Source organism: Coffea arabica, chromosome 6c (genome assembly GCF_036785885.1).
Source record: "Coffea arabica cultivar ET-39 chromosome 6c, Coffea Arabica ET-39 HiFi, whole genome shotgun sequence".
NCBI lineage: Eukaryota > Viridiplantae > Streptophyta > Magnoliopsida > Gentianales > Rubiaceae > Coffea > Coffea arabica.
In genome coordinates, this window is record NC_092320.1 from 16,426,118 (window position 1) to 16,452,563 (window position 26,446).

The window sequence follows — 26,446 nt, forward strand, 5'->3', positions numbered from 1 at the left end:
ATATGTACTAAATAAAGCATCTATTTTGGGAGAATAAATGTCCTCTCAGACTTGAGAAGAGAACATATAGTCATATATGCATCTCATGCACGCCTCAGAAAAAAATATAAAAAAAAAGGACATTATGCGCCAGTCAGTTATTCAAGATTCATGATTCGCTGATTAATTTATTCCAATTCAACTTCATTACCCCTAAATTATCCAAATTATCACATGCACTTATTAAAGATAAAGTGGCTAGCTAACACATACGAAGCTTCAATGATCAAAGAATAATGCTTCTTTAGGAATAAAAGAAGGCATCATAATTGAAATCCTCAATGACTGGTGGCTAATATTAGTCCAGGTTACGAAGTTGTATAGCTTTGGAATCAGACATTATTCAGTGATAAGGCCCTTTTCTTCCTTATGCACTTGTTGAGTACTCAATGGAATCAAGGCATTTAAGCTAAGATCAATTCTTCATCCGAACTTTTTTGTTTTTGGACGAGTGGATAATGTGATAAAAACCTCTAGAATCATGTATCACACATAAACGTGGTTAAAGACTGTGCCCTATTTGGATTGCTGCTTTTTTTACAGAAGTTTTTTTTACGTTTGCTGTGAATACATTTATCAATTATTATTTTTTACCTCACATATACTAACTCGATATAACATATATATATATTTTTATAAAAATTCTTACAAAGAGAAATCTTGCTTTAACATTGGAAAGGATATAAATGCGAGACTAGACAAGTGATGAGTACTTAGTTTAACGACGACAGACAGAGGAGGTTTAAAATTTCATTAAGAAAATTTGTAGAAGGTGAAAAGTCACAATCAAGAAGTTTTAAATGATGCACTTAACAAGTTGATACCTCAACAAATTACACTTTTTGCTTATTTAGGTAACTAAAGTACTATCCTTGTTCAACTCTTACTTCTGCTTAAACTGTACAAAACTATTATATATTACTCAAGAAAAAAAAGAAAGACAGCTTAATAGCAGATGGTGTAAAACTATAATATGATATGATGATGAAAAATGTGTGGTTCACTAATTTAGGACCATTCCAAGTAAGTGGAATGGACATTTATGAGAGTTTCAGTATATATCTCAACACCAATTGAACTAAAATATTTTAGATGCTAAAACATTCATTAAATAGCTGGAATGGACGCTGTTCATTTGTTAAAGCTACCAAGATTTTGAATTTTCTATAACCTTTAATCTTCGCCACATAAAACTAAAAAAAAAAAAAAAAAGATTCTGCATGTGAATTATTTCCACCAATTGTCTCCAATAATTTCCAAGAAAATAAAATCTTGTCGACTTAATTTCTTGTTTTGATCAGTCCAATTAGAATTTTTTCCCCCTAATTCCTATTCCCTAAACACATAAAAAAAAGTGTGTTCCTTTCCCTTGGCTTTTACTTAATATGAGAGCATTTGTTTTAGCTGCAATTTGGAAACCAAAAAAAGTACACAAAAATGAACATAGACATAGGTGGCATGAAGTTACAAAAACTCAAGGAAATGGAAAAAGAAAAGGCAAAAAAAAAAAAAGAAGAAGAAGAGAATTTCAAACAGAAAAAGATAATTGCAAGCCATCATTCATATCCAATTGCACATAATAACTCCAAGTTAGCAATCAAATTTGGTCAGTAAACAGAGGTCCGCATCCAATTGCTGATCACATCAAACTCCCCAACTTGCTCCTGACCTGCTGATTCATAAATACAAACTTGCGCAATTCTGCAGCCACTCTCTGCACAGTAAACTGCAACAGGGCTCTCAATAATTGACAGATTCATTACTATGACGTACGCGGTACGCCCTTTGTCTCGCTTTCATGGTCTTGAATTTTGTTCACACAGTACGAGAAAAATTACTTACTCCGACTCACTTTAATAATTTTATTTTTATTTTTCATCTGTTTTAAATTATGATTCACTTTTCAATTGAAAAATATCGTTAACTTATAACTTATTTAAAATATTTTTATTTTAATTTACATTATGCATTAATTGCCTTGAATAGTGCAACTTTTCATAATATTATTGTTTTTGTTATTAATGTAAAGGTATAATGATTAATCATACTCTTAATATTAATGTAAGGATATTTAAAAAAAAAACAATAGGCTAGACTTACAATTCCAACAAAGTTAATTAATTTTTTTTAAAGTGTGTGAAACAAAAAAAAATCTAATATGGGATAGAGAGAATAGTTAACTTTATTGAAAAAATAAATCTAATATACTGTTTTTCTAAAATATCTCGCACTAATATTGGGAGTATGATTAGTCATTATACCTTTATATTAATTACAATAATAACACTGATGAAAAGTTTCATCATTCAAGATATGAATTAGGGCAATTATTGAATAAAATAAGTTATATTCAATGATAAGAAAGTACATAAGATAAAGGTATTTTAGAAAAATTAAAAGTTAATTATGTTTTTCAATTGAAATGTGAATTATAATTTGTGACGGATAACAAAATAAAATAAAACTATCAAAGTGGGATAAAAGATGTAATGTATATGCATCGTAACGTGCAATTGACTATGAATTAGTCTTTCTTACACTACACATTAATACATATATTAACGGATCATCACCACGTATGTGTAGGTTGTGTTTGGATTGCATTTTCCGTCATTTTTTATGGAAAAATTACTGTAGCGATTTGATATATGTGAGGGAAAAAGGTGATAGGAAAATGTGATCACGGAAAACGACAATATTTTCCAACGGAAACAAGCAATCCAAACAAGGAAATTCAATCTCAAATTGAGATTTTTTTTCTCACGTAACTAAATTAGAAGATGTATACACTATTAATGTAAATTTAGATTAATTCATAATTAGTATAAATATTAATTATAAAAATAGTATAAAGCATCTAAAGTTAAAAAAAATACTTTTTATGCTATCGAGTAATCACTTTTTTTGTTATCCATGGTGGAGACAATCATGAAAAAAAAAGATAAACTAAAAATAGTAATCAAAACAAATAAAAAAAGATAAACTAAAAATACTAATTAAGATACTATTAAGCACTAGTAACAGTGGTACACGTGTCAACACCTAACTAGCTTTCCTGGGGAAGCTTGTTCGACATTTACCACCAAGGAGGACTATAAAAACCTCCCCAACTCTTTCATCGAGTCACCCCATTGTTAAAGAGCATTCTAATTCTACCGGGCTCTGGCTACATCTGCTTCTCTTTTTCTTTGTCCTTCTCAAAAGAAGCTCGCATTCCCGTCTGGAGTGCACTTCTGCTGAGCAAATTTCTTCGTCTTGAAACTTTGAATTTCCATCTTGATCAACCAAGCTTCAACAGAGGAAAGCTTTTTAAGGTGAGTTTTTGGGATTCTTTTTGAGTGGAGAAATAGTACTACAAATTGACTTGGTGAGATAAGATGCCAGTGAGATTTTCTAGACATGATTTTATGGCGTCTGAGTTGATTCTTTTGAGCTGTTTGGATTACAGTTGTTTGTTCTGTGCATGTTTATGCATGAAAAGGGCCGAAAGTTTACTAGGAAAAATTACCCAAGTGTTCATTTTCATGTTTTCCCTTTTCGCAGGAATCTTAAACACCTAGGATTTGAAAATGTTTGATAACTTCAAAATCCCACCTGCTATATATGGTTCAATTTGAATTTCTAGGATTAGCTAGTGATTCTTGCCTCCTCCTGTGTTGGAAAATCTATACAAAGTTTTCAGAAAGTAGATATTTTTTAATCTTATATTGTCTGAGATCTTAATTTCTGTGGGAAGAACAAACCTCCAGAGAATTTCCTCTTTCTCTGAAGAAAATTTTACTGTAAATGGTTCTTCGTTGGGCTAGCGTTTTACCTTCGGTTCGATCTTCAGCTCGAAGTTTTTTCTTTGGGAAGATATTAAGATGTTCAAGAGGTGATTTAGATGAATATTCCCACTTTAATTCTTTCTATTTCTTTTTCTCAATTTTCGCGCAGAAATTTTAAATTTCGGGAGTAGTTTGGATGATTTGACTAGTATGCCCTTTTATTCTCTTCGAATTTACCGTTCCTACCATGGTTTTTTCAGCAACTAGTAGAATATTACCCTGCTATGAATCCTCAGCTCCAGCTTTGATTTTAACTTTTAAAGGAGCAGTTGAGGTTAAACCGCCGTCGTTCTGATCGGAGAGTTTTGTCGCTACTCGACGGTGAACAACCTATATACTAATTATTTAACTTATTTGACGAAATTACCCTTGGATTCTTTCATATTTTCCTCCTCAACCACTGCTTGAATATTCTTTACAGTTCATTTTAGTTGGCATCAGCGGATCTTTCCAGTTTTAGTAGATTCGGATGTTTTTACAGCGTTTCATTGACAAAAATGCCCTTGCTCTCTAGTCAAATTTTCTCTTCTTACCACTCCCATCAAAAGTGCAAAATGATTTGTTTGTCATCACTCCAGTGGGAATATTCTCTATTTTGGCCGCCTTTAATTCACATATTCCTATTTTCACAAGCTGTTTGCTCCAATAAAAAGGCCTTTTTGTCACCTTATTTTACTACTTTTATTCGTGCTCTTGTTATTTTCAAGAAAAAGGTCCGTCTTTGTTTTCTACTGATGGAAAAAATTTTTAGTTTGGACCCTCAACTTTGTTGTATCATTATTGCTTTTTAGTCCAACCGTGGCGGTAGATAATGTCGACGTCGCCGTGTCGGCTTGGCGCCTGATTCGTTAGCCAGGCGGTAAAGTTTGACCGGCTCACTTGGCTGCGGCTACAATCATATCTTGACATGATCAAATTGAGTTAATATAAGATGAACTTGTAATAGCTATAGATAATCAAGATAAAAGTCCTTAAGGCAAGTATTTATCTTTGCTGTTTGTTGCATTTGAGATGCTTAGTTGTTGCTTGAACTTATGTGATGATCTGAAGTAGTTAGTCATGATGTCTGCTCTATGCTCGCTCTATGTTTGTTGCTAGAGCTTATGTGCTGGTTGTGATGATGCAGTTTATAGTGAAGAAGCATCCAAGTTGGTGAAAATGACGGTCACACCAAAAATCTCCATCAACAACGGGGACCTTGTGGTTCATGGAAAGACCATACTCACGGGAGTCCCTGACAACATTGTGCTGACTCCTGGATCAGGTGTGGGACTTTTGGAGGGTACTTTTCTTGGTGCCACAGCTGAACACAGCAAAAGCTTGCATGTTTTCCCAGTTGGGGGATTAGAGTAAGCACCCAAATCCTCTTGAATTTGTTGGTAGTGGATGAAAGTTCGATGTTCAGCTTGTAGGAACACATTGTTCTGGATTGTTAATCCTTGCATGTGTCATACCAACATGTTATTTCTTTTTGGAATATTAGGTAAAAACCTAATCAAGTTGTACTGGTCAAGAAATCGGGCTAATTAACTCGTTATTACTGATGCTTTCTTTGGTGCTTGTTTCTAGTTTTGAATCCGGTTGTAGAAATCCAAAGAATACTTTAATTTGTACATGGAAAAGTAGTTAATCTTTAATCTCTAATTAGTTTGAGGTATCAAGCTGAGCCATGTGCTAATCCCTAATTGTAATTTAACACTTATTTCTGGTTCTGCTACTGTCTTAACCTTTTGAAGTAGCTATGTACCAGGAAGTTGAACGGGTAGGAGAAATATGTGCATCACTGATTATTCAATGTAGCATAGTAAATGTTGTGGAGGATGACCATTTTTTTTTTTTTTTCAAAACGTTTTGTATGCCTATAATCTCTGATGATTGTCTTATGTTTTCGAGATATGTACATATCTTTATAATTTGCTTCTTTGGTAGGGGGCTCCGCTTCATGTGCTGCTTCCGGTTCAAGCTGTGGTGGATGACTCAGAGAATGGGATCATGTGGGAAGGACATTCCTTTGGAGACACAGTTTATGCTTGTGGAGAGCAAAGACACGACAGAAGGCGAGCGTGAGGATGCCCCCCTCATCTACACTGTGTTCCTCCCTCTCCTTGAAGGCCAGTTCCGAGCTGCCCTTCAAGGAAATGAGAAGAATGAACTAGAGATCTGCCTTGAGAGTGGTGAGTAGGCTCAGGCCATCCCAAAGTATTTGGTGTAGGATACATGTTTGCTGCTTTGCCTATCTTGTGAGGCCGTATCTTCAATTAAGCCAGAACCATCCCTTCATCATCAAATGGGGACCAAGTCCACTGTGCTCTGACATGACCAAGCTGGAGAAACCAATTAGATCTTGTCATCTAATGAATCAATAATGGAGTTAATAAAATTTGGGAACATATCTTAGAAAAGAAAGAGTTCGAAAGAACCAAAACGACCTTGTTTTTGTGGTATGGTTGTTGCAGGAGATCATGCTGTTGAAACCAACCAAGGACTTTACCTTGTCTACATTCATGCTGGGACCAATCCTTTTGAAGTCATCAACCAGGCTGTAAAGTACGTCCTCACTTCTCCTTGTCCACTTTTCTATTCATGCTGGTCCTCCAATGCCTGTGGCCCCTTCCCGTGGGGTGTGGGTCGAGAAGCATTTGGAGCTTGACTCCATGTTATCATAAAACAACCATGGTGTCTTCATAGTTGAATTTTCCACAACTGAATTACCATTTCCTGACTGACAATAATATTCTTCTTTTCTTATTATAAATAGAGCTGTAGAGAAGCACATGCAAACTTTTCACCACCGAGAGAGGAAAAAAGTAAGCAAAGTTTTTCTCGTCTTTGTCTTGTAGTTGGAGTAAATTGGAATTCAAATCTTATGTTTGGTGGGTTGTTTTGTAGCTCCCCTCATTCCTCGACTGGTTTGGTTGGTGCACATGGGATGCATTTTACACTGATGTCACAGCTGAGGGTGTTGAGGAAGGCCTTACAAGGTGAAACATGAATCTAACTTTCGTTTGCTCTTCCGAACTGATGTTCAGTGGAGATGAATTGCTAATTTTTTGTGGTTATCTTTGCAGCTTGTCTGAAGGTGGCACTCCTCCTCGTTTCCTAATTGTGGATGATGGTTGGCAACAGATTGGTCAAGTGAAGGATACCAATTGCGTAGTGCAGGAAGGAGCTCAGTAAGTTTTGTTCTTTATTGCTTTGTCCAGTATAAGTTTTGGTTGCGTGGTAGTCATTTCAATTAAGCTGAGAAAGCGTTTTATATAGGCGGTATCACACTATGCTTCTTAGTAGAGATCAAACAAACTGACTGTGGAGATTAGTAAATTTTCTTTGCAGCAGCAAATGTGGTTAAATCACTTAAGATATGAACCATACTCTGGTTGCCCCTGTTATGGTATGAGTGGCCTTAATCTATTCTTGGTTCGCATCCTTGTTTCTGAATTCACATCAACAGACACATTGCACCCCACCCAACCAACTCGCCCCCCCTCCCCCCACCCACAACAACAAAACCAACAAAAGAAAAAAAGCACTGAAGATATGATAATTCGTCTAGAAGAGGGGTTATGGACTGACTTTAAGCAAAAATCTTTAGGTACCTTTGTAACTTCTGACTTCTGTAAAATATGCTTAACACAGTTTTTTCTGCAGATTTGCAAACAGACTCACAGGCATAAAGGAAAATGAGAAATTCCAGAAGAATGGTGAAAGTCAGGTTGGCCTGAAGCAGCTCGTTCAAGACGCCAAGCAGGGCCATGATGTCAAGTAAGTTCAACCGGTTTTCTTTTTTTCCTATATAATGTTTTCTCAATCTCTCTTGAGAGCTAAGATACCCTATGGTGCAATTGCATCGTACTTGGTTAGAAATAAGGCACTTTCTTCTGTATCTCTGGGTGTCCTTATCCTTGCATACATACTTTCTTTCTTAAAGAAAGTGTTATCAGCTCTTATTTCTTGTCTTCTTATTTCATTTCTTCTTTGTTACATTTTTCCTTTGTAGTTCTTCTATGTAAATGGCAATGCATGCAATCATTTTCCTTTTTACCTAAAAACAATTCTGGCAAGTACATGAAATTATCTTTTGATGGTCTTCTAGACTGTTGAAGAAATATGTCTGGCCATGTTTCCATACACAAGTTTATACAGTTGCTTAATTTATTGGATGCTGTTTACTCAGTCTATTTCTAATATGGTGCAGGTACGTCTATGTGTGGCATGCTCTAGCAGGTTACTGGGGTGGAGTACAACCAGCTGGTGCAGGCTTGGAGCACTATGACTCTGCTTTGGCATACCCCGTGTCATCTCCAGGTGTGATGGGTAACCAACCAGATATAGTCATGGATAGTCTTGCTGTCCATGGTTTGGGTCTGGTCCACCCAAAGAAGGTGTTCAACTTCTATAATGAGCTTCATTCATACCTGGCTTCTTGTGGAGTAGATGGTGTTAAAGTTGATGTGCAGAACATTATTGAGACCCTCGGTGCTGGCCATGGTGGTAGAGTTTCTCTGACTCGCAGCTATCACCAGGCCCTTGAAGCTTCTGTGGCACGGAACTTCCCTGACAATGGATGTATTGCCTGCATGTGTCATAATACTGATGGGATCTACAATGCCAAGCAGACTGCTGTTGTCAGAGCTTCTGATGACTTTTACCCTCGTGACCCTGCTTCCCACACCATACACATTTCATCTGTTGCCTACAACTCTTTATTCCTTGGAGAATTCATGCAACCTGATTGGGATATGTTCCATGTGAGTATTATGCTAAGTTAAATCTCTCTCCAGTTAAAGATTGGCAGATGAGAAGCTGATAAATGAACTCTTACTGTCTTACACATCATTACCATGTAACCAACTGCAATACTGATGACAATCTGTGATGCAGAGCTTACACCCTGCTGCCGACTACCATGCTGCAGCTCGAGCTGTTGGAGGATGTGCAATCTATGTCAGGTAAATACTTGTGTCCTCACCTGAATCATCATTCTGGTTTCATTAATTTTTAGGACCTATGTGTTAATGCTCATGTTGTCTTTCGATATTCAGTGACAAGCCTGGCAATCACAACTTTGAGCTTTTGAAGAAGCTGGTCCTACCTGATGGTTCTGTCCTTCGGGCACAGTTGCCTGGGCGGCCTACACGTGACTGCCTCTTTGTTGATCCAGCCAGAGATGGGAAAAGGTTTGCTATTCGATCTGAACATTTTATTATACCCAGAATCATGCAGTATTATTTATTACAAGTAATATTTACTTCAAAAAAAAAAAAAAAAATAATGCAGCTTGCTTAAGATTTGGAATGTGAACAAATGCACTGGTGTTGTTGGTGTTTTCAACTGCCAAGGTGCTGGTTGGTGCAAAATCACAAAGAAGACACGTATCCATGATGCTTCTCCTGGCACCCTTACTGGTTCTGTTCAAGCCAGTGATGTTGACCCCATATCTCAAATTGCTGGCCCAAACTGGGATGGGGAAACAGTAGTCTATGCCCAAAGATCAGGTACTTGGCTTTTTTATCCATTGTTCGTTTTCACCACCTTATTTTCCCTTAACAATCAATTGTAAACCTGACTCTGAGAATAATCCTTGAACTGAAACGCAGTGGAGGTAATGCGGCTACCAAAAGGTGCTTCTCTTCCTGTGACACTCAAAATTCTTGAATATGAACTCTTCCACTTCTGTCCTGTGAAGGTGAGCCTTCAAAAAGAGTGCATTTCCTTCTTAATGATGCTATGTACATTCTATATAGTTGGAGATACCAATGGATGATAAATCATGCAGGAAATTGCTGCAAACATTTCCTTCGCACCAATTGGTCTGCTCAACATGTTCAACAGCGGTGGTGCTGTTGAGCAGTTTGAGGTCCAACCGACTTCAGACAGCAAAGCAGAGATTTTTGCCGGTGAGGCTACGTCTGAGATCTCTGGTTCTCTTAGTGAAAAGAGATCACCAACGGCAAAGATCATACTTAAAGTGAGGGGATGTGGCCCGTTTGGAGCTTACTCTTCTCAGCGCCCGCTAAAATGCTCAGTGGATGGTGCTGAGACTGACTTTACCTATGAAGCGACAACAGGATTGGTGGCTATCGACATTCCAGTTCCAAAGGAGGAGATGCATAGATGGACTATTGGAATTGACGTCTAAATTAGTTGGTTCCATTAGGTAGGTAGTGGGGGGAAATCGCTGTTACGATGGGGATTCATGCTTGAGGCTGCCCCTTGTGTTTGGTGACGCATTAGTTAGACGTAGCTTTCTTATTGCTGGGGAGAATGTGGGTGGGCGGGCAGTAAGAGTGAGCCTTGTGTGTGTGGGGGGAATAATGAGAAGGGTCCTTGTATCACTTTCATTTGCTTTCTAATAAAACTGCTTTGATCATAAGATCTACACAAGTTGGTGCTAATTTGAGCAGAGTTCTTTAGCAGTGCCTGTCTTCTACTGCACTGCTCCAAGGAATGAGTAATTTTGTCCCCTTGCGGCAAAAGTTGCAGAGGTTGAGCTTTGTTGTGTATCGTGCATTTCACCAGTTGAATGTGGAAGTACATTTATGCAATTGAGTTAAGAAAATAGTCATGGCTCATGAGTAGTTATTCGCCTACTCTTAACCAATTTCTTTAGAAGTTTCTTTTGGATATAACTTTGCTACTTACAGGTGCAAACAGAGAAACTTTTGTCTAGGACTCTAAGCGCTCGTATCATATCTACACCATCTAATTCTGCTTTTTCTGAACAGAAGTCAAACCTTTGATTCTGTTTATTTGAGTTTCCATTTTTGGCTAATTCTACCTATAAAGCATGAATGTTTCAATATCTTTTTTCTATATGTCAAGCACTCAAATCAATGCTTAGACCTTTACTCTTAGATAGTGTTTGAATAAATTACTTAGATGTAACAGCATAAAAGTATATGCATTCAACTTTATTTTCATGTTGGTTTTTATTTATTTATTTTTTGAAATAATTATGCAATTAAATACGTTATTACATATTTTATGCTCCTCTTAGGTAATCTTTTAGCAAATGAATGTATTTTTATATTTCAATGCGTTGGTTTCTAATCAATGTACTAGTACTTCGATAGTATCTATCCAAGAAATTTAAACAATTTTCCTGTAACATTCAAATTTAAAAACAATAATTCAAATTTCTCTACACTATTTTCTTGTTTATCAAACACATACAGGAAAATTTAGTTTCTTTTTTTTTTTTTTTTTACATTACTTCACCTCACTTTTCTCGCGATGCACTTTCTTGCACGACTTTCTTGTCAAACAAACGGAGCCTCATCGGCCTTGCCAACTTGAGTTTCTACATGCAAACATTTCTGCTACAGCCAACCACCGAAGCTAGGTAAGTAGTCACTAATAAACTCTTCCAAGTGCCAGATTCAGGGATGGGTGATAGAACAAAACAGCTTCTTTATGGGCTAATATAAAGGCGTTATATATATTGCCAAGACAAGCACGCCTTGGAAAGCCAGCCTTGGAGGAATTGCTGTTCAAATCGCGCCAGCTTGTATGTTTCCTGCTGTTGAAGGCGCATACATGATTGACATAGAAAACTCGCGCTTTCAGAAACTATCAAACTCCCATTACCTAAAGTAGTTGAAACCGTATGCAAACTCACGCGCTTAAAATTCAAAAATCAGGATTCTCAATAGGGATAATATTAGAAACCTCCCTTGAGGTTTTTCTTAATATCACTTAGCACCCTAAGATTTTAAAAATATCACTTTTCTCCCCTTGTAATTGCAAAATGACTATATTAACCCTCACTTGATACATAATTCACATATTAAATAAATAAATGGAGCTTAAAAAATTAAAGAAAAAGAAACAAAAGTCACTTCTTCTTTTTCCCATTTCTCCAACGCTCTCTTTTACTCATTTTTTTATATGACTATGTATTTTTTTGGTTGTAAATTATGGTAAATTGAATTTTGGTTATCTTTTTCTTTTTTGTGATTATGATAAAATGTTGTATGTTTTCTTTATTTATTTTGAGTTGATCTTTATAATGATTTAATACAACTTAAAGGCTTGGACCAACAGTTGAGAGGAGGTCGGGGAAAAAAGGGTTCACAAGAAATCGATTTTAAATTTATAGAGTTGAATTGGTGTTGACGTATTTCTTTACAAATATTTTTTATTTTCTAAATTTGTATTTTTATGGACTATAGCTTTAAAATGTAATGGTACTATTAGAGTTTGTTTTTTAGTTAATAGTTTTTCTTGAAGTAAACAAAGTGGTTTAGGAGAAAAGGGCAGTTTAGGATTTTTGTTAAAAAATTTTGTTCCACAAATAATGAAAGTATGGGTGGTAAGTGACATTTTAAAATTTTCTAAATGATATTAAAAGAAACCTCAAGAGAGTTTCTCGTATTATCCCTTCTGAATGTCCGCTAACCAAATGCACAAGTTCTGCTGCCTTTAGAGCATGATTGATTTAGATATGGGAATCACATCTAACCTTCTATTTCGTCTCTCAAGTTTCGATCTTATACTGTTGTTTCAAGTAATTTCTTTGTTTAAAGATTTTAAAAACTTGCTTGTGTCTTGATAAATTTATGTTTTTCTGATTAGCAAGATTAAACTTGTATTTGGTTTTACAAACAATTATTCTCTTCCTATTTGTTAGTAGCAAATAATGGAACCTTATGTTTTCTTGAATAATTTTTTGGCACTAAATGTTCATCCCTCTTTTGGGTTTGAGGATTTAGTATGGGTTGTAAGGTAGCTAGTGTTGAAGAGATTAAACAAACTTGAATTTCTATCAAAATTTAAAGGGTAAATTATATATGACCTCTTGTAATTATGCATAATGTCAGATGACCTTTCTAAAGTTTTAAAATAGTCATATAATCCCCTATAATTTTATATAAAGTAGAAAATGAACGGAATGCATAATTAGTCACAACGATTAAACCACTTACTCTCCAAAAGTGCGTGTCATGAAATCATATTGTCCACTTAACTCCCTATAATTTGTATAAATATCTACTTTGCTCCTATTATTTTTTTGTATTTATCCACGTAATCTCTTATGATTTTGTAAAGGTGGTTAAGTCATTTGATTTATCATTTAAGTAAGGACACTACTGGTATTTCAACTAATAACGTTATATAGGTTATTTTTTCGTTAGATTTTTAGTTTATATGAAACCATGGCGGGGTGAAGTAGATATATTAAAATGTTAGGGAGGTCATGTAACAATAGATGAAACTATAGGGGATTATTAGTAATTCACCCAAATTTAAATGAAGGAAGATATGCTGAATATAAAGATCAGTAAATCAAGCTGCAAGAGATAGGTAATCAAATGCATTAAGTTAAAAATGTTGGGTGAGAATCGTGAGATGGGGATTTCGAAAGCATCAGTTTCTATCTTGCATTATTAATCTTATTCGATTGCTAAGTCAAGAAAAATGCTGCAATGTGGTTCTTGATTGGGATTGAAGAGGCAGTTACGAATTCTAACTTGACACATCAAGTACTGCTCTTGCAATATTCAAATTCAAGCTCTACAAGAAAAGGAAAAAACAAAAAAGCAGAATATTTTGGACTTCTTGCGGAAAGATATATGCTGTTCTTGTTCAATACTTTTACTCTTATAGCTACAATACTTATAGATTACAAATTCACACTATCAACACCAATTTGGTATCAGATTTAAAGCTTGTGGAAAATTCTGACAAATAGTAACAGCGCTGGCTCTTTCATTTATGAAGTTTATGTACATAGTATACATAGGACTGCTTTACTAAAATTACATGATTTAAAAGGAGTAACATTGACAAACCAATACTAAACAACTGGAATAATCAAGAGCCACTGGAATAATCAAGAGCCACTGGAATAATCAAGAGTGAGATTCACCCCATACTTAAGCAGTTGGATAGGAAGAATCCATAGCAATGCCACAGAGGCCTTCTTTGGCAGAAATGCCACGTTGCATCCTTATGTATCCACTCTCACCCCAGCTTGTGCCCCATGAGTTCTTTACCAGCCAATATTTGGTACCATTAGAGGCCTTGCCATATCCTACAGCAGTAACACCATGGTCTAGATCAGTTCCACAGTCTCCAGTAAAAACTCCACTTGTATAGAATTGGAAAGCCATGCCACTCGCATCGATGGAAACTGAAACTGGTTGATTAGCCACCGCTTTCAATAATGCTGCCTCATTGTTTGCAGGTACCTTTTCATAACCTGCGATTTTGGCTGCGTGAGAAGCTTCTTTAGTTTTGCTGCAAGTTCCATCAGCTGCTGTGTAGGGGTAAGTTGCTTCAGAGGCAATTCCTTTGTTTTTCACTATGAATGCAAAGGCATCTTCCATTTCTCCACCGTTGCATCCCTGATCTTGACTTGTTCTGTCACAATCCACTATTTCTTGCTCAGAGAGTGATGTCAACTTTCCTGTACTGAGTTTGGTAATTCCTTCAGTGGCTGCAATTGCTGAGAATGCCCAGCAACTTCCTGTGAATCAGGAGCATAGTGTATGAGAAGTCTTATCACTTTCAAATGATCACTAATTCTGCAATTATTTAAGAATGCTAGTACTAGTCCATTTGTATACATTGCGTAGCCGTCTTACCACATTGTCCTTGATCCTTAATTGGAGTGACTGCACCTTTTTTCCTCCAGTCCATGGTGGCAGGCACAGCAGTCACATTTTCATACTTGAAAGATGCACCTCTGATCAACTTAAGTGAGGAGGAAGCTTTAAATCCATTACGCGAGGCTTTGAATTCCTCATTGGTAAGGTCTGCAAATTGATTGACACCAAGCTTGTAAGGCCGCTTTCCAGCCTGGTTAAAAGCTTCGATGAACTCTACATTTTTCTTGAATATCTGGAATCGCCTTTCCTTCTCTGCATCGTCGGTGTATACACGGCCATGGAGACTCATCCACTGCTCATGTCTCTCTACCATGGCCTCATCGTTTAGTGTGCGTAATGCCACAGATTGAATTGCCAACAATCCCAAAAGGAACAAGAAAGCAATCACCGTTTTCATTTTCAAAGATGAAGTCGTTGTACAAGTGTTGGTTTCTTGAATATGTGCTTTAGTGATTGGTGCTAGGTTCCTTACAGAGCTTGTTATATATAGAGAGCAGAAGATGGATGGGCTACATTATGCTCCTTCAACATTGCTTTTTCCATGCAATATTCTAATCAGAAGAGATCCAAATTCCCAGTTTGCCGGGCAAGCTCTGCAATGGTGGCTTGTACAACTTAGGTAGGTACCGTACGTAGACGGTGGCTGGTTCAACAATGTTTGATGGAAGGCCGATGTTCCGGAAAACGTTTACAATAATCAGGACATTTTCAGGTGGAGTATTCTGAGTTCTCTCCTGTCTTTAGCTAACGTCTTTTAACTAAGTTGTCTATCTCATTTCCTACATTCCTTTTGACGTTTGATTAATACGTATTAGGAAATATTTGAAAGTCACTACCACTAAATGTGTCAAAGTTTTGATTTCTTGGCTGTAAACTTATGTGAATTTCATTTCACTCGAAAACAGTGAGACTAACAATAACCATTTTTTGCATTTAAAATAGTGATTGGTGGATTCAAAAAATTTCTGACTTTTGTGAGATGCAATGGCATGTTAAACTAGAGAAAATTAGCTGATCATTGCTCAATGTTATGCTTGTTACAAAGGCCTCCCATCTTATTTTAGCTTAATTTGCAATTAGAGTTACCTTTACCATAAGCATTTGTAGCTGCTTTTTATTTTTCAGTTGTTCATTAATTATAATTGCTCCCGTCAATAAATTCTTTTAGATGCAAACTTCAGAACTAAAAATCCATATTTTGCAAACACACTCTATTATGTGGTAACAGAGGACATCAGAGAACACTATTAATTAGATGTGATTACTGAAAAAGTTAATAGAGAGTAATTAGAATAAGCCTCACAAGGTTTTTTTTGCTCGTATTGCATTATAATGTATAACAAAAATATTCAAATCCTTCTTCAATAAATTTCACAATAGGTCACGTAAATCAAAGAAATTAGAGGGGCTAGCGCTATCTGCCTTATATCTACGCTCACCTAATTGTGCACTAAATATGTACCTCGAACTATAAGCTATAATCAACTTGCAAGATTTGCAAGTACCCTTTACTTGACTTCTTAATTTGTACCTTTATCTGATGATGATTTGATTCCTCATCAGTCAAAAAGCTACTATTTTTCTTTTTTCTTTTTTATTAGGATGAAAGATATCTCAAGAATTCTATCCAACCTACATTGGGTATTGCTCTTATAACAACAAAGCTCGATGCAGATGACTACTGACCTAACGTAGAAATATAAACAAGAAGATCGAAGCCCTGTATGAATTAATACTTTCTGCGGCTGATATGATTATAAAGTAAAGCTCATTTTTAAAAAATTTTTTTTTTTTTGGAATTATAGGCTCCCTTCCCTTTTCTCTCTTCTTTATGCTTATGTTCTGTTTTGAGTTTTCTGCAGAAGATTACTGATGAGCTGTCAATTGAGGTCTTTTTTACTGTCCATGATTGAATACACTTATTTTTTTTCGGGTCTATAATTACCTGTCTCATCGTTCTTTCCTAACTATCCTTCTCAATATAGATGTTAACTCTCTCGAGGGTTGTTCAAGAAGTATAAAATGTTCTAAGTCCTGTGGAAAGGTATCAACTGGTTCAGAGAATGCACCAATGATATCATTTTTTGTCCTCAGCAAATGAAGTTATCCTGGATGGAAAAAGGACTCGAAAATGGAAACCAAGAAACAATCATGAAACTGTTAAATAGTCTCTGCTTATTGCTTAAACAGGCTGCACGCATCAACGCACATACCGAGTTAAATACTACTTGTTCGAGTTGAGGAAGGGGCGTTTAATTTGTATTTGTTACTCATTGATTTTCAATCATTGTTTTGGCTTTATGGGTTTTCTACTATAAGAGTTAATACAGCAATTTAAGTTTGATATCAAGTTGAAAATGATATTGAGGATTCTTGGAGATGGTCAAATTGAGCACATAATGCTTTATCAAGGTTTTTAAATGTATACAACTACCATTGAGGAAGATATCGGGTACAAGAACTTCCATTCTTGAAGTTTATGTACACACTGACTTCTTTACGACATTTACTTTGAGCAGAGACGAGCCAGCATCTAACAAACAGAATCAGCTCAGCCACTCGAGTTATCAAGATAATGATTCGCCCCTCACTTAAGCAGTTGGGTAGGAAGAATCCATGGCAATTCCACAGAGGCCTTCTTTTGCAGCAATGCCCCGTTGCATCCTTATGTATCCACTCTCACCCCAGCTTGTGCCCCATGAGTTCTTTACCAGCCAGTATTTTGTGTCATTAGTAGTTCCATACCCAACGGCAGTAACACCATGGTCTAGATCAGTCCCACTGTTTCCAGTGAAGACTCCGCTGCTGTTGAATTGGAAATAGAGTAAAAGGGTAAGTCCCCAAGACACTGCTTAATGGTTGCAATGCCGCTCTCAACTTCGGAAAGGGACAAGCAGTATTCTCCAATAATCCAAAGAGCGCAAGAACAAACCCGTGCAGCTTGAATCTGGTAGAACGTGTCAAGCAGCCTGGTGACTATGGAAACCCTTAATTTTGGGTTTGTTTCAATAATTTCTCGCACGAAAACAACCACATCCATTGCAGAAGCAACGTTGCTGTCACCCAAGAAAATCCATCAATAGGTGGACCACAGTGCTTGCAACTTCTGGGAATTTTATAGCACAGGAATGAATGGCTTGAATGAGCATTTGACGGTACTCCCCATTCTTCTCCAGCTCCCCACTTTGAGTTTTCACAACTTCTTTCTTAAGAGTGAGAACAACCTCATTGACATTTCGTGGCGTGATCAAATCAAGAACTATATCAAGTGTTTTCCTCCGAATGTCAAGGTTCGGGCTTGAAAGTGCCCTAAGAACATCCATTATCAAATCAAACATAATGTCCCTGTGAGATGATTTGAGTTCATTCAGACGATCAAGCACAATAAGTTTGACGTTGTTGTCACTCTGAGACAGAAGAAGCTGGCAGTAGGTATTGGCAGCAGCCCTGATAGCCGTAGGAGCAGAAGACAAAGAAACAAGAGTTCCAGCACATTCATAAATAACAGCAGCAGAAGGGGCGTTTAGCAGAGAGATAATAATCTTAATGTACTTCCCTTTCTCTGCCTTGTTCGTTCTACAGACTTTCCTGACCAACTCCAGGACTACCATCTGAAGCAACTCTCCCCAGTCTGGTACTCTGAACCATTAAGCTTCTTTAGTTCTGTTGCAATTTCCATCAGCTGCCGTGTAGGGTAAGTGGTTTCGTTGGCAATGCCTTTGTTTTTCTCAATGAATTTAAAGGCACCTTCCATGAGGCCGCCGTTGCAGCCCGGATCTTCACTTGTTCTGTCGCAATCCACTAGTTCTTGCTTAGACAGTGATATCAACTTCCCGGTACTCAGTTTTGTAATCCCCTCAGTTGCTGCAACTGCCGAAAATGCCCAGCAACTCTCTGCTAATCAGAAGCAAATATATATATATATATATATGAAAAACTAAGTATACCTTTCCTCACAAACCGATTGGTGTTAAAATTAAAACACCAGATAAATAATTACTTTGTTCATACAACCAGAGGGGGCTTAAATTTTTACCGCAATGTCCCTGATCCTTAATCGGTGTGACTGCACCTTTCTTCCTCCAGTCGACGGTAGCTGGCACTGGAGTCACATTTTCATACTTGAAAGGTGTACTTGTGAACAACTTTGGTGAAAAGGGTCTCTTCAGTCCATTATGAGTAGCAACAAACTCCTCATTGGTAAGGTCTGCAAATTGATTGATGCCGAGCTTGTAAGGCTTGTTTCCAGCCTTGTTAAAACCTTCAATGAACTCTACATTGTTCTTGAATATCGGGGAACGCATTTCCTTCTCTGCATCGTCCTTGTATACGCGTCCATGGAGCCTCATCCATTGTTCATATCTCTCCATCATTGCCTCTTCGTTTAGCGTGCGTGCTGAACTTTGAGTTGTTAGCAATCCCAAAATAAACAATAAACCAATAGCTGCTCTCATTGTGAATAATCAATCTTAATGTTGCTTCAGCTACTGGTGTTCTAGAGGCCGTCCTGGAGCTATGTATATATGCAGAGCAGAAGATGAATTCGCTTTCTCATGTAAAATGTGTTTTCCATGCATGTAACATGAGAATCTGTCAAGATTTAGTTAAAATCTAGGTTTGCCCGGGCAAATCGTGCTCCGGTGACTTCGAAAATATAGCTGGTAGCGGTTCGCAGATGTTGACTGGTTCCACGATCATGTTACTCCAGAGTCATCAGGCTAATGTCTTAATGAAGGTTTTTGAGTTTTCTCGTCTCAAGTAAACATCTTTTAATTAGTGCTGGCAGAATCTTCTAAAATTTATGTACGAGGATTAATAGGTTTAGATTTTAATATATTCATACGTTTTTAATAATAAAAAATAGAATGTCTTAATTAAATAAATGATTTGAATTGTTTAGACGTATCTTAATCAAAACAATAAGTGATAAACTAACAACTTATCACTTAGTACAGAATACATGCAAATGTTAAGAATTCAGTACTTAATGATTTAGTAATTTGATTCTCTCAAATTTCAATTTTATCAAACGCGCTCTAAGTGTGAAAACAGATTAAAATTAGTGAGTTCCTTATGATTTCATCCAATTGCATCTTAAAGTAGAGTAAATTGCACTTGCTAGTTTTAGGTTTATTTTAACAATTTTTTTTTTTTTTTTTTTTTTTTTTTTTTTTTTTTTTTTTTGGCTATAGGAGTACAAGATTACAATCAAAACCCATAATTGTAACATTAAGTACAACTAAGGATAATTACATATGTAGTCCAACTGGCTAACATTGCAAATAAATGGACAATCCACTCAAATAGTGAAAAACAACAACCGGCGCATAATACTAGAACAAATTTTAAGATTCGGAAACGAGCTCCGCTTCTTGGCCCTAGCCAATTGGGATATAACCCAACTGATTTATTTTGCCTGGGTTGTCCACCTGATTTTTAAAGTGGAGAACAAAATGTGTATCTTCATGTAAACTCATAAAAGAAAGGCAAAAACAAGAAAAAACTTGGCAAGAAATTTCAAACCAAAAAAAAAAAAAAATCAAGTACATAAAACTTTTAAATTAACTTAGCTACGGAAGGAAGAAAATCCAAGGCATATAGCCTAGGGAAGTTTTAAAAATACATGCGTAATATTTTGTTAGCTATCCAATAGTGAGGTTTAATTACTCCATAACAATAATGTAAATGACTATTAACTTGTCTCTTGGTTTTTTATTCCCAAATTCTTTTCCATCTTATAGTCATACCACCATAACCTCATCTTCGTAATTTTTCTAAAGCAATCTTCAATCTTTGTAATTATTAGTTGTATATGCCTGGAATAGATTTGAATTATATTTTTAATAGCTAAGTTTTTTCAAATAATATTCCGTTTGCAATATAACACATTTCCCAGCTCACCTTTTATATTCCCTATCCACCTTTTTATTTCACATGCATCACATCACAAAAAGTGTTACAGTAATTATTTCAAATAATACTCTATCCAAACACACTTAATTGTTGACATAATTTCTTAATGTAATACTCTTAACTATTAACAATTAATTTATCATATGATCTAACCCGCTTTTATATATGCGTTTAAACCAATTAATCACTAATAGAGTTTGCTTTATCATATAAGCAACTAAGAAATAAACAAGGTACAATAGATGTCATGAGACAACGGAGGAAGGAAAGGAAAAGGAAAACAAAAACATAGAGAGGCAAATTAACTAGGCACTTAAAGTTTAAGGATATAAAGATCATTTTGTCACATTATTGAAATAAAAAAAAAAGAAACCAATAGTAGTAAACTTCAACTATTAGTCTTTGGGGAAAATTGATGATAAATAAAAATTTGGTGGGACTATGTGCATGACACCTCCAACCCTAAGGGGGTTATGTGCAATTTAGGCCTCATAGTAATATTGAACTACAATTTCAAGTACTTGTCATTGTCAAATAGTTACCATCTCCGTACGTTATTCAACAAGGTTGTCCAATTCACCAGTCACCACAGCATAATTTGTCCGGCAAGCTGAGAAATTGAACTCTTCCGCTCACACTATTACATGAAAACATCAATTTTGGAAGGAGCATCAATGAGCATAAGCACCTTCTGCTCTCTCTCTATATATTCCTAGCTCTGCAATGGACCAAAGCACCAATAGGCCAAGCAACATTTTCAAGCCACACAATCAATAAAACAAAATGAAAGTAGTCATTGGTTTCTTTTTCCTTTTGGGATTGCTGGCAATCCAAGGTGCAGCGCGTAACCTGAATGATGAGGCCATGGTAGAGAGATATGAGCAGTGGATGAGCCTCCACGGACGCGTATACAAGGACAGTGCAGAGAAAGAAAGGCGTTTCAAGATATTCAAGGACAATGTGGAGTTCATTGAATCTTTTAATAGGGCTGGAAACAGGCCTTACAAGCTTGGAATCAATCAATTCGCAGACCTTACCAACGAGGAGTTTGTTGCCTCTCATAATGGATTGAAGATGTCCTCCTCGCCAAGGCTGTTCAGGAGTACATCATTCAAGTACGAAAATGTGACTGCTGTGCCTGCTACCGTGGACTGGAGGACCAAAGGTGCAGTCACTCCAATTAAGGATCAAGGACAATGTGGTAATCAAATTTAAGCCACTCTATAATCTTTACATTACTATCACATTCTCAATTAATAAATGATAGCAGTAAATCTGAAAAGGGCATGGTTTTCTCATATATATATATATTTGTAATTTGCTTCTGATTTGCAGGAAGTTGCTGGGCATTTTCAGCAATTGCAGCGACTGAAGGGATTACAAAACTGAGTACCGGTAAGTTGATTTCACTCTCTGAGCAAGAAATAGTGGACTGCGACAGAACAAGTCAAGATCAGGGCTGCAGTGGTGGCTACATGGAAGATGCCTTCGAATTCATCGTGAAAAACAAAGGCATTGCCACTGAAACCACTTACCCATACACGGCAGCTGATGGAACTTGCAGCAAAACTAAAGAAGCTTCCCACGCAGCCAAGATCGCTCGTTATGAAAAGGTGCCCGCCAACAGCGAAGCAGCATTGTTGAAAGCTGTGGCAAACCAACCAGTTTCTGTTTCCATCGATGCTGGTGGGATGGCATTCCAATTCTACTCCAGCGGAGTTTTCACAGGAGATTGTGGAACGGATCTAGACCATGGTGTTACTGCAGTAGGATATGGGAAAACTTCTAATGGTACAAAGTATTGGTTGGTCAAGAACTCATGGGGAACAAGCTGGGGTGAGAGTGGATATATAAAGATGAAACGGGGCATTACTGCTAAAGAAGGCCTTTGTGGAATTGCTATGGATTCTTCCTACCCTACTGCATAAATTGAGGGGCGAATTTCCATCTGGATCGTTGCTATGGCTTAGCTAATTCATCTTGTTAAATGTTGCCGTGTCTCTCCGCTAAATTATGTAAATATGATAAAGCAGTCTTATCTGTGCATAAAACTTGATTGATGAAATATCCCTATCTTCCCTAATTCTGTGTATATGTCAAAATCTATATCTGAGATGATGAAATCAAACGAAACTTAAAAAAAAAAAAAGAAAATAAATTCATGGTAACACTGCAAGAAAAGTAGTTTGTCTTTGTGACCCCCTTGTGTGTTACATCTGAAAGAAAGGATGCCAGCTGGAATCGTAGTGCCAGGAGTTGTTATGCCACATCAGACGGGTGGTTGAGTTAGTTACGCCATGTCAGCTGTTCTGTTAGGTAGTTAGGAGCCGGAAATAGAAGGAGTGTGCAGAAAGGGAAAGTTTGGGCAGGAAGGCGGTTAGCTGAAAATGGAAAGGTTGCGGAATTAGAAGGCGGTTAGCTGAAGTAGTATAAAAGCAGTTGTGGGTATGCGAGGAAGGGTAGTCAGAAGTATTGTTTCCAATTGTATTCATTCCCATTCTCTGTTCTTTTTCTCTGCAATAACATTTGCTCTCTCACTCGAGTTGTCTTCTCCAAATTGCAACTCCTGTTTGAGAGTATTTCCCAGTGATCTCACTATCCTCCGTAACAGTGGTATCAGAGCTGGGGACAGACCAGCTCGCATAACAATGGCGGAGGGTACTAGATCGCAGGATAACCGAAAGTTTGAGGAGAGCGTCAAAGCCATGATGAAGGAGCAGAAGGAGCAGTTCGAGCAAGAGATGACAGCCCTCAGGAATTTGGTACTGGAATTACACTCTCAAAGAGGACAATCTGCGAGGAACTCACCGTCGGAAATTGAAGTACCACAGGGGAGAACCTACCAAGTTCCTACGCGTTTTTCTCGGCTGGAATTTCCTAGATTCCATGGGGAAGATTTCCAGGGATGGCTGTTCAAGACCGAACAGTTCTTTGAGGTGGATGAGACACCAGTTCAGATGAGAGTAAAAATGGTTGCGATGAATTTGGAGGGGAAGGCTCTCCAATGGCATCAGATCTTCATGCGATCACGTATCACGAGAGATTTACCTGCTTGGGAAGAATATATCAAGGAGATGGCTTCCAGATTTGGAGGATGTTTGTATGATGACCCAATGGGGGAGTTAAAGGCTTTGAAACAAGAAGGTTCAGTCCTGGAGTACCAAGAGCAGTTTGAAGAGCTGCTAAATAGGGTAGAGCTCCCTGAAGATTATGCCACTAGCTGCTTTCTCAGTGGTCTGAAGACTGAGATCCAGCTAGCGGTCAGGATGTTTATGCCTAAAACGCTGCAACATGCCAGAACCTTAGCTAAATTGGAGGAGGCCAAAATTTTGACGCAGCAAAAGAAGGGAGTGGTCAAAACAGGATTCTTCTCTGGCGGGGAGGATAGGTGGAGAAGAGAAAGAAACTCTGAAGGATTATGGAAGAAGGAGATCAGCAATGATCGACCTTGGAGGAGAGAGGATAAGGCGTTGCTGCCCACTCCTAGCCAGGAAAAGGGTGAAAAGGCTCCAGAAGGCTACACCAGGAGACCATTCAAGAGACTGACCTCCACTGAGATGGACGAAAAGCGAGCAAAAGGTCTTTGTTTCTGGTGTGATGAAAGATATGGAATTGGCCACAGGTGTAAGAACAGACAGTTTTTTCGATTGGAGGTATGCGCAGAAGATGACTGTGAGGAACTGGAAGTGGAATCGGAAGAGGAGGGGGAAGCAGTCCAGGGTAACTTAGCTCACATTTCTTTAAATGCTATGACTCTTACTGCTGTCCCTAAGTTTAGAACAATGAGGGTGACTGGTCACGTAGGAAGGACCCCCGTAAATATTTTTATTGACTGTGGAAGCTCTCACAACTTTGTTCATCCAGATTTAATTAGCAAACTGGGGCTGAGGGTGCAAGAGGTACCATCTCTTGTAGTGGAGGTAGCTGACGGTAACAAAATCAACACTAACAGGTTGTGCCCCAACTTCACTTGGAAAATGCACAATCAAATGTTTAAGGTCGATGCCATGGTGCTGCCTGTGGGAGGTTGTGAGTTGGTACTGGGGGTGCAGTGGCTGTCGACATTGGGGGATATTAAGTGGAACTTTGGCGAGCTGACAATGGAATTTCTGAAGGGGAAAAGGAAGATAGTGCTACGAGGGAAGGGTCAGCAGGCTATTCAACTAGTGAAAAGGAGGACCATGCAGAGAATACTCCAAAAGCCTGAGCAGGTGGCTTCTGCGCAATTGTGCTTTATTGTACCTGTACAGGCAGCATCAAAGGAGCAAGCAGGCAGCTGTTGTAGGTTGGAGGGGAATTCTCAGGTAGCAGATTCTACCTATGCTCCTGAAGCAAATGACCTGCATGAGCTGTTAACGAAGTTTGAGGACATTTTCGAAGAGCCTTCTGAACTCCCTCCACACCGAAGTCACGACCATCGAATCATACTCAAGGAAGGGACAACACCAGTGAATGTGAGGCCTTACAGGTACCCTGTCTTCCAGAAAAATGAAATTGAAAAATTGATTCAGGAAATGCTACAAGCGGGAGTCATCAGGCACAGCACAAGTCCTTTTTCTTCCCCTGTAGTTTTGGTCAAGAAGAAGGATGGCACGTGGAGGATGTGTATCGACTATAGGGAGTTAAATGCAGCTACTGTGAAGGATAAGTTTCCCATACCAGTGGTTGAGGAGCTGATTGATGAGTTGTTTGGGTCGCAATTCTTCACTAAATTGGATCTCAGATCTGGTTATCATCAAATAAGGATGTGTACTGAGGATATTGCCAAAACTGCCTTCAGGACTCATGAAGGGCATTATGAGTTTGTAGTCATGCCCTTTGGCCTGACCAATGCACCCTCCACTTTTCAAAGCTTGATGAATACTGTATTTAGGCCTTATTTGAGGAAGTTCATATTGGTTTTTTTTGATGATATTCTTGTGTTTAGTTCAACATGGTCTGACCACATTAAACACCTGCAGATCACTTTCGATATCTTAAGGCAACACAGTTTAAAGGTGAAGCAAAGCAAGTGCTCCTTTGCGCAAACACAGGTGGCTTATTTGGGACATGTAATCTCAGGAGAGGGGGTACAGGCAGACCCTCAGAAGGTACGCGCTATTCAGCAATGGCCTCTACCCTCTAACCTGAAGGAGTTAAGGGGTTTTTTGGGATTGGCGGGGTATTACCGGAGGTTTATACGAGACTTTGGGAAATTGGCCAAACCTTTGACGGATTTGCTAAAAAAGAACAGCTTTGTGTGGACAGATCAGGCCACAACAGCATTTTCAGCATTAAAAATGGCCATGAGTTCGCCCCCCCTGCTGGCTCTACCTGACTTCTCCCAGACATTTGAAGTAGAGACGGATGCCTCAGGTGAGGGTATTGGAGCAGTTCTGAGTCAGAAGGGAAGGCCCCTGGCTTACTATAGTCAGGCTCTGGCCACCAAGCATAAGGGTCTATCCGTGTATGAAAAGGAAATGCTAGCTATCGTGAGTGCAGTTCAAAAGTGGAGGCCTTATCTGTTGGGTAGGCATTTTGTTATTAGGACTGACCACCAAAGTCTTAAATACATGATTGAGCAGAGGGTATCTACACCTATGCAACAGAAATGGGTAGCTAAACTTATGGGGTATGACTACGAGCTTCACTACAGGAAGGGGGTTGATAATGTGGTGGCTGATGTATTATCCAGGCAGCCTCCTATCAATACAACCATATTAGCTCCCATTTCAGTCATTAGATCAGCTTTGCTCACTGAGATTCAACAGAGTTGTAATCAGGACCCCTTGTTGCAGGGCATTATCCAGCAGTTGCAAGACCCAACCCGTAGTGCTCAGCTGGTGCATTATTCTTATCAACATCAGCAACTGAGAAGGAAGGGGAAGTTGGTAGTGGGAAATGATCCTGCTTTAAGGCAGAGGCTCATTCAGTTGTGGCATGACACCCCTATTGGAGGGCATTCAGGTGTGCAGGTGACCTACAAGAAACTTAAAGGGTTGGTGTACTGGAGAAACATGCAAAAGGATGTCGAACACTACGTGGCCTCTTGTGATGTGTGTCAGCGGTATAAGGGGG

General features: G+C 38.0%; 3 protein-coding genes and 1 pseudogene across 3 annotated transcripts; 2 read left to right on the forward strand and 2 right to left on the reverse strand.

The window, feature by feature from the left end:
* Positions 1 to 3,164: 3,164 nt before the first annotated feature.
* On the forward strand, positions 3,165 to 10,356 carry LOC113694108 (probable galactinol--sucrose galactosyltransferase 2). The gene is made up of 14 exons (XM_027212958.2): positions 3,165 to 3,353; positions 4,993 to 5,215; positions 5,796 to 6,040; positions 6,323 to 6,413; positions 6,625 to 6,673; positions 6,756 to 6,847; positions 6,935 to 7,039; positions 7,515 to 7,628; positions 8,062 to 8,614; positions 8,748 to 8,815; positions 8,909 to 9,043; positions 9,144 to 9,361; positions 9,464 to 9,552; positions 9,643 to 10,356. Exons 2-14 carry the CDS (start codon positions 5,025 to 5,027, stop codon positions 10,003 to 10,005), a joined length of 2,313 nt encoding a protein of 770 aa, XP_027068759.2. The 5' UTR covers positions 3,165 to 3,353; positions 4,993 to 5,024; the 3' UTR covers positions 10,006 to 10,356.
* Positions 10,357 to 13,544: 3,188 nt separating this feature from the next.
* On the reverse strand, positions 13,545 to 14,920 carry LOC113693029 (senescence-specific cysteine protease SAG39-like). Its single transcript, XM_027211617.2, has 2 exons — positions 14,453 to 14,920; positions 13,545 to 14,334 (listed from the first exon to the last, which is right to left on the reverse strand). Exons 1-2 carry the CDS (start codon positions 14,871 to 14,873, stop codon positions 13,742 to 13,744), a joined length of 1,014 nt encoding a protein of 337 aa, XP_027067418.2. The 5' UTR covers positions 14,874 to 14,920; the 3' UTR covers positions 13,545 to 13,741.
* Positions 14,921 to 17,067: 2,147 nt separating this feature from the next.
* Positions 17,068 to 18,930, reverse strand: LOC113693030 (senescence-specific cysteine protease SAG39-like; annotated as a pseudogene).
* Positions 18,931 to 21,124: 2,194 nt separating this feature from the next.
* LOC113693031 (senescence-specific cysteine protease SAG39-like) lies at positions 21,125 to 22,472 on the forward strand. The gene is made up of 2 exons (XM_027211618.2): positions 21,125 to 21,590; positions 21,725 to 22,472. The coding sequence occupies exons 1-2, from the start codon at positions 21,173 to 21,175 to the stop codon at positions 22,315 to 22,317; spliced, it is 1,011 nt and encodes a 336-aa protein (XP_027067419.1). The 5' UTR covers positions 21,125 to 21,172; the 3' UTR covers positions 22,318 to 22,472.
* Positions 22,473 to 26,446: the final 3,974 nt, after the last annotated feature.

Coding starts and splice junctions, on each gene's coding strand:
- LOC113694108 (XM_027212958.2), top strand. CDS start 5,025: ATGACGGTCACACCAAAAATCTCCATCAACAACGGGGACCTTGTGGTT. Junction 6,674..6,755: donor ACCACCGAGAGAGGAAAAAA/GTAAGCAAAGTT, acceptor GTTGTTTTGTAG/CTCCCCTCATTCCTCGACTG. Junction 9,362..9,463: donor AGTCTATGCCCAAAGATCAG/GTACTTGGCTTT, acceptor ACTGAAACGCAG/TGGAGGTAATGCGGCTACCA.
- LOC113693029 (XM_027211617.2), bottom strand. CDS start 14,873: ATGAAAACGGTGATTGCTTTCTTGTTCCTTTTGGGATTGTTGGCAATT. Junction 14,335..14,452: donor TAAGGATCAAGGACAATGTG/GTAAGACGGCTA, acceptor CCTGATTCACAG/GAAGTTGCTGGGCATTCTCA.
- LOC113693031 (XM_027211618.2), top strand. CDS start 21,173: ATGAAAGTAGTCATTGGTTTCTTTTTCCTTTTGGGATTGCTGGCAATC. Junction 21,591..21,724: donor TAAGGATCAAGGACAATGTG/GTAATCAAATTT, acceptor TCTGATTTGCAG/GAAGTTGCTGGGCATTTTCA.